Source organism: Kryptolebias marmoratus, linkage group LG1 (genome assembly GCF_001649575.2).
Source record: "Kryptolebias marmoratus isolate JLee-2015 linkage group LG1, ASM164957v2, whole genome shotgun sequence".
Lineage (NCBI taxonomy): Eukaryota > Metazoa > Chordata > Actinopteri > Cyprinodontiformes > Rivulidae > Kryptolebias > Kryptolebias marmoratus.
The window spans coordinates 34184523-34192552 of NC_051430.1; the positions used below are offsets into that span (position 1 = coordinate 34184523).

The 8030-nt window shown below is 42.6% G+C and overlaps 1 protein-coding gene across 2 annotated transcripts in view; it reads left to right on the plus strand.

The window, feature by feature from the left end:
• Positions 1–670: 670 nt before the first annotated feature.
• The window catches only part of LOC108228683 (podocalyxin-like), a 21625-nt gene continuing 14265 nt past the window's right edge, over positions 671–8030 (plus strand). Inside the window, exon 1 of one of the 2 annotated variants that reach the window (XM_037978652.1) lies at positions 671–1057. In XM_037978652.1, the coding sequence (XP_037834580.1) occupies positions 1015–1057 (43 nt within the window). In that variant the 5' untranslated portion in view covers positions 671–1014. The remainder of the gene's footprint in view (positions 1058–8030) is intronic. The other variant, XM_037978651.1, reaches the window with a different exon arrangement.

Consider the following 8030-nt stretch of genomic DNA (forward strand, 5'->3'; position numbering starts at 1 on the left):
GAAATGCTCATGAATGTCAGTTTAGAAGCTATCAAAGTTCTCAAATAAAGCACCTTTTGAGAATGTCAATGTTTGTTGGGAATTATCTTACAAAACTAGGAAGGACTTTTGGTTTAGATATTAAAAGTTATGGTTGTTTATTGATTTTAGTTTAAAAAAAAATCGCAACTTTTAGGAAAATGCCCTGTGAAATCAGGCATTTTAGCCGCAACAATCACAAAAAATGCCTGTGAAATCCTGGAGGGACTGATAAATATTTCGTCATTAACTGTTAGAGACAACCCTGTTTGTCTGTTAGCAAAATATCTGGACAGATTCCAGTGTGACTCTCATAAAGCAGTCATCAAAAAGGTCTTCTGCTGGATGATTGTTTTGTTTTCACAGATCTTCCATCCTATTAGGATAGGAGTTATTTTTAAGGAAAGTCCAACTTGCCTCCAGTAAGGAACTTAAAGCTGTACACTCATTCTTCTTGAGATCAAACCCCATCGGTGCTGATGTGACCTCGCCCTGCGGCCCTTGAGTCACGGACCATTTTAGAACCAATTCAAAACAAAAAAAAAATGGAACACATTGTTTCCCGGCTTCCTTTATTATTCAAAGCGTCCCAGCAGCAGTTGTGGGATTGGACCAGTCTGGGTCTGCCCCTGGTTTCTCCTGATAAGGCAGGAAAGGGCTGTTCTGCTCTGCAAACACGAGCGGAGCGCCACAGATGCCGGACTGAGGAACAACTGCGCAGCCAAGGAGACCACGGAAACACTCGGTCCCCCCCAAATCCCCAACTTCGCTCCGAGACGGGGGAGAAAGACAGGAGCACAAAAGCATTCTTCGCTTTCACTCTACGAGTGAAAACAACAATACACGGGGTGAGATCCTTCGTTCCGAGATCCAAATTCAAGGAGAAAGGCGTGACGGCGCAGCATCCAAGCGGGATTTTGTAATCAGCGCGGAGCGAGGGGACTCTACTTGCATGAAGGACGCATCCACCTGGAAGAAGAAACCAACAGAAACAGGATGCGAGCAACTCCGAGCATCATGTGGATCCTGCTCCTACTAAGTGAGTACCCGTTCGGATCCGATCCAGGAAGCCAGAAACAGGGTTTGTTGCTTTTAGGAGACATTTAGGTTGTAAAATCTAAAACAGAAGACCGGAAGATCTTAGACCCGATGAGAGGACCGGCAACAGGTGCGCTCCCAGTTCAAAGTGGAGATCTGATTGTAAGACAAAGATCTCACTTTAAATCTTTTGGATCAGTTGTGAGGATTTTAGAGCAGGTTGATTCAGGTCTTCGTCCGATGTTGGAGACATTTGGACGGGGACCAGAGGGTCAGACTCTGAGCCGCGATGATTCAAGTCTTTTCAAACAGATTTCAAACTTCTGGTTTTTTAGAAAGTAACTTAAAACCCTAAAGAAAATACAAAGAACGTAGGCTGTGTTTCCATCCACCGTAGGCTGACAAAAATCAGACTAGTTAGGATTCCCAAAATTATTTCTATTTGTTGAATGTCGCAGGTTTGCATACAATGAGATTACCAGGCCTTTAAATAAATTGTTACAACGCAGATGATGATATGACTTTGAAAGCTTTTGATAGTTTAGTCGACAACATTTAAGTTAAGTGAAGACACACCTGTGGATGCAGACCTCAAACTCTTTGTGTGACATAATGAGGACATCAGGACAAAAAGGATCTTGCTGCTGAAAGACGACTCAGAGACGAAGAAGACGTCACTCCCAAAGCAACGTAGAAAGGCCAGATTACAGTTTGCGATGGGATGGTGTTACGAGGGGTGAAAGCATGAAGTTGACGCCACAGAATGAGGACAGAACATCAGACAGGATGTTAAAGTTTGGGCGCACCCCCAAGCACAACGCCGTATTCGTTACAAAGTGGCAAATACGGCGACGTCGGTGTTCTGGAGCCATCGCAAAAGCCCCGATCTGAGTCCCGTAGGACGGCTGCGCCGGTTCTGTCAGCAGCTCAAGAAGCTTATGAAAGAAAACCCCAAACTTTTAAAGGCGACGCTGCCAAAAACCGCAGCTTTGACGAAAGTAAAAAAAAATTCTCTGTCTCTCCTACAGTGGATGGAAATATCTGGTCTCAACTGCAAAAGCTATTAAAGCGCCCAGCTGTGTGTATACGACATATATCTGCATAAAAATGGCTTCTAAAACCTAAAACTTTGCACAAATGCAAGATTGCATCGGTCTACTAAGGCCTCTTTGATTTCCTCCCACTGTTTCTGTAAAGAAATCCTAATTATCCCTGATGGTTGAGTGAGCCGCCTCCAGCCCCCGCCTCCCTGTAAACACACACTGACACAAGCATGCACAGCGTCAGCCCGAATACAGGGAGGCTGAATAATGAGGTACCCCCCCCTGACCCCTGACCCCCCTGTCCCTCCCAGCTGAAAGGTGAGAAAGTGTTTGTCTTTAATTATGCACCTGCTGCACAGGCAGGAGGCTTTTATTTTGTTAAACTCCCGAGGAAACAGTTTGTGAACGCACATCTGTGTCTGTTTGGTTAACGCTTATCAGGAGGTAAAAGGCTGACCGTGCCAACGTGACATGTTTTCACTTAGTTTCTGTTTTTTGTCCTTTTTAGAGGACACCTTTAACGTTAGACGGATCTGGGAAAAAAAGCCAGTAAACCATTTATCTCGACACATAAATCTCACTGCCTGAAGTTCATCACGTCGTAGTTTAGTTTTGAACTTTCAAAACAAACATCTGCTTTTAAATTTAGATAAATGGATTTTTTTTGGGGGGGGGGGGACTTCTACCAGCAGCTCAGTTAGCTTAGCTTAGCATTGACAACTAAACAGCACGTTTGATCTTCCGATCACAATCAAATATTCGTAATTAGCAGGGTTACCAGCTGTCTTATAAAATAAGGATTTTTTTCCTTTTTGAAACTAAAATGACTCGTCCCTTATTAATTTAAAAAAGGAAAACTCTATTTCTTATGTTTAAAAGCCAGTGCAAATCTGTTTACAGATAATAAATCGTTATTTAGTCGAATCAGAAAGATGTTAAACACAGAAAGACTCTGGTTAACTTCTGTTGCTTAAAAAAGAAGATCTAAGGGTAGCAAAATGCTAGCTGGGAGTAGCTAAAACTTAAATGTAGCGATAAGCTAAAACACACGTGTCAAACTCGAGGCCCGCGGGCCAGATCCGGCCCTCTGTAACATTTCATCCGGCCCTCTAGTCTGGTTCAGATCGAGTCTCTGATTCTTATTTTGCTTAAAAAAACTGAAGTTTTCTCTGACAGTGACTTAGAAGCCAACAATATATAGTTTTAAATTGTGTCTGATCAGGTTTTTGTCTGTTTTAATGTTAAAAACTTCATTTAAAAGCTGAGTGAGGTGTAAGAAATGACAGCTAATGATGAGCTTTTAGAAGTTTGATCTATTTGTCTGTGTTCATTAAAGTCTGTTTGCTCTACATTCTGTATAATCTGTAACTGGGAAAAGGTCATTGATATTTCTATATGAATGATTTGACATAATACATCTAAAACCAATTAATTTATGTATTTTTTAATAAATCTGGATCATGATTGGCCCTTGGCTTGGACCAAATTTTTAATTTTGGCCCCGTTGCGTCTCTGGGTTTGACCCGTCTGAGCTAAAAGAAGCAGAAGCAGAAGTCACATGACAGTACCCCTCCGTGTCACCACGTCCTGTCAGGTTCCTTATTCCTATTTATGAAACCATTGATCGCCCGCTGCTGAGGGCCAAAAGGTTGTGTCTGAAGATAATGATCTTCAATATATTTTTATTTTTTAGTCAAGAAAATACCCCATTAGTTTACGTGGAGGGGCAGGACTTACAAACTACTTGCCTATGATGGCCTCAACTTCCAGGTTTCAGTCCTGTCTCTAGTTATAAAACATCTCAGTGGTCGTACTGATTCACAGTCTGTTCTCCCCCCATTTTATAACATAACCAGGCATCCATGACTGGATGTACATCAACCCAAGCTATAACTCCATCTTCATTTCGAGCTTGTCAGTAAAGAGATTTGCTTTCTGGTAATAAACTTTGATTTTACTACTACAGTTCTGTCAGCCTGGAGTTTAGGAAGAGCCGCCTTATCAGTCCCCTCCAGGACTTCCCTGACCCCCCAGCACACCGTCTTTCCTTTGGGTCTGCTGCTTTACAACTCGTCCACTTCCTACGAGATAACGGCTGCTGGCTACAACTTCATCCTGGCAGCAAGAAAACTTTATTTTTATTGTCTAGATATTTATTTGCTAAAATTCCTGTAAGTCCAAAAGTGGTCAAGAACTCCAATTGCATTGTTAGATATTGTAATACCTTCATGATTCCTTAACACGTTTGTCTGTTAGCAAAATACCTCATGAACCACAGGACAAATTTTATTAAAACTTGCAGAAAGGAGTCACTGAATGTACATTTCAGCCCAGTTCAAGATGGCCACCACAGCTGATAAACCTTAGCTAGCACAAAAATGTCTCTAACTCAGGTAATTTTACAGACAATGGCTAAAATTTGGGGCGGCAGTTGCTGAGAGTCATTCACGACACATAATCTGAGCGGGACATCTTGAGATATTGCGTGAGATCGCAGATAATATTGTTTTCAAGGCTTAATCAAAACTGCTTTAATTTAAGATGCATCCCTTTAAAGAAATGTAGGCCTAAAAGTAAAACCTAAAAGTAGCAAGAGGCAAGCTAAAAATGTCAAAGACTAGCTAGAAGATAAAAGTAATGAAAGACAACAACAATATGGTCATTAAAAGCTAAAAGTGTCGCTTTTTAAAAGGCTAGTAAAACATATCTAATGCTACCTTAAAGCTAAAGACAGCAAAAGGCTACATTTAGCCTTTTTTTAGCTTCTTTTAGCTAAAAAAGGCAGGAAACTGTCCATATCCCCTTCAACCCTGAGGAGACCATAACCTAAAAGTAGCTAACAAAAGAACCTCAGGGTTAAAGTGGTTTGGACTTTTGGCTCAGGGCTAGGGTTAGGGTCTCCTCAGGGTTGAAGGGGATATAGACTTTTGTCTCAGGGCTAGGGTTAGTGTCTTCTCAGGGTTGAAGGGGATAGGGCTGTTTGGCTCAGGGCTAGGGTTAGGGTCTCCTCAGGGATGAAGACCCTAACCCTGGAACAAAAGTTAAAACCTAAAAGCAGCATGAAAAGACTAAAATAAATCAACTGTGCTGAGTCAGATTTCAAAAAGAACATTTCTGGAGGAGATAATATTTGTAAATAAAGGTAAATATTTTGTAAAGTACAGTAGTTACAAAAACAAAAAGTCATGAAACCCATCTTCTGAATGAGCTGATTGTTTTGATATATGAAGAGTTAAAATAGCACAAAGTCTGCAGAAGTAGTTCAATGCCTATCTGCAGCAGGTAAGATACTGATTGTTCAGAACTTCACTTTACAAAGGGTCAACTATTTCTTTAATTTAGTACCGTTTTGTTAAAGGGAACAAAATATCCGTTTTTTTAAAGACTTATCTGCAGATAAATATTTTATTTTATGAAGTTTTGTTGCATTATTATGGTGGTAATGGGGTTTTTTTTGTTCCTACCTGAATGTATTTTAATGAAACTTTCAGAAAGTAATCATTAATCATCTACAACCTAATAACTTTTTGACTCAAGCCAATTCAAGGTGGTTGCCAGGGCCAACTAATCTTAGGAAACATAAATGTTTTTTGGTAAGCCAAAAGGTATGACGTGTTACTGAAAAACTTTCAACATGTCAAAACAGGAAAGGGCATCCTTTGAATCTTTGAAGCTGGTTTTCATCGTGGCTGCAGGTCAAGATGCTCGCCTTCAACTCTGCCTCACCCCGCACTCCCCTCGTCTTACTCAGCGTGCCACGCCACGCCGCACACCCGCGCGTCCGTTAATCAGCCCGGCGGCTGGTACTGTCAGGGACCGACGCTCCCCTCCTCCCGCCTCTCGTCATCCTTCCATCCTGGCTCTCAGGGTAAAAAAACGGTCCATCATCTGTAGAAACGAGTGCAGAAATGCAAAAACTCTTTTCTAAGTTTTCCTAAAGATGGATGCATTTAGAGGAGAAATTACTCTTATTTTCTGACAATTTTAGAGGCTGGTCCAGACAGGTCTAGGCTGGTCCACAGAGGTGATCAGGTCTTTAGTTGTCCTGAGGTCTAGGCTGGTCCACAGAGGTGATCAGGTCTTTAGTTGTCCCTAGATCCAGGCCGGTCCACTGAGGTGATCGGGTCTTTAGTTGTCCTGAGGTCCAGCCCGGTCCACTGAGGTGATCGGGTCTTTAGTTGTCCCGAGGTTCAGGCTGGTCTACAGAGGTGATCGGGTCTTTAGTTGTCCCGAGGTCCAGGCTGGTCTACAGAGGTGATCAGGTCTTTAGTTGTCCTGAGGTCCAGGCTGGTCCACAGAGTTGATCGGGTCTTTAGTTGTCCTGAGGTCCAGGCTGGTCCACAGAGGGGATCGGGTCTTAAGAGAATTTCTATGATGTGTTTTGCCAGTTGTTTTTTATTATTATTCTTTTTATTTTCAGTGTTTGTTTATCTTGTCTCGCGTACTTTGTTGTCATTTTGTCACTATGTCTTGCTGTCCAATCGACAGCTAACATAAAGAGTTTGTTGTTTGTGTCCTTTCCGCTGCACTGGTTTCCTCCCGTCCAAAGATGGCGATCAGAGCTGGAAGTCAGTCTCAAATCAGTCGAGCCATTTCCTGCCGCGCAGCGAGCCAAGCGGTGAAGAGAGGAGCCAGGGAAAGGACAGCGAGTCGGTTCTCACGGACTCCGCCGTCCAACCCCGTCGTAACACGAAGACACCAAAGGTGGTGCAGGGCAGACAGAGGTCAGAGGTCTGAGGTCAGCTGGAGTCCATCTTCCTCACGTTATTTTAGCAATACAAGGACATAGGCTTTAAAAACACCGGAAAAATCTTAGACTAAATGAACCTGAACATCCAAAATTTGAAAACCATCCAACATGGGGCTGTGAGCGGGTCAGTGACAGGAACTGGGAGCCAGGACTGTATGTCGTCAGTCAATAAATGTTTAAAATTAAAAACCTAACCATTTGAATCTCCTCTACCTAATTTGGACATCATAGTAGACTGGTGCCGTGTTTATTAAGGGGAATATAAGGAGACATAACGCTGCTCAACTTTAAACCAAAGAGAAACTCACCCACACAAAATCCCACAATCCACAAAACAGAAGGACTTTCAGCCAAGTTAAACAAAATAAAAAGTTTTATCTACAGATTATTCTCAAGGATGGATGTTAATTGTCTTTAATCAACCAGCAGCTTGTTGTTTGAACCCTGAGACATAATAAGGTCCTACAGTCCGGCTCAGGACAGACTAACGTGGATAAAAGGGGGTCTCTCTGTGAATCTGTAAAGTATAGGACCTGTTTCTGTCTATGAATGCGCACGATTTCACCAACATAAAGCAGAAATGGGAGACTGAATTGCAGGAATCAATAGCAGGGGACACATGGGAAGACATTTAACAACAAATTCTAATACATGGAGAGAATTCTAATCAAAAGTAATTGTCCGGTTTTTCGGAACGCCAGCAATAACTAAAATGGGCCCAACACAACCCAGCTCGTGCAAACCATATGCATATCTTTTGGTCTGGTCCTAAACTAAGTGTATTTTGGGAGGAGATTTTTGAAGCTCTCAAGGTAATTCTCAGGAGAGATGTTCCGAAAGAAAACCCTGGTGGCAGTTTTGGGAGCAATGGACGGGAAAGGTCATGGATATCTTCTAAATTTCTTGCTCACAGCAGCATTCGGTCCTGGCTTCGGCCAGCCGTCCCTAAGTGAACCACCGCGCGTGAGAGAAGGGGCCCGCAGAGAACGGCTGGCCGACATTAGCGTTCCTGTTTCAGGTCAGCCGTGAGCTAAACGCTGCTAACTCCACGGAGCGTGAATATCCAACATCCAACTTCAAACTAACTTCACTGCGGTCGCAAACCAGTTTCCTCCCCAGCTGCAGCTGTTTTGCACGTCCTGCAGTGTAATCATGGAACATAAACGCATCGACAAACACTT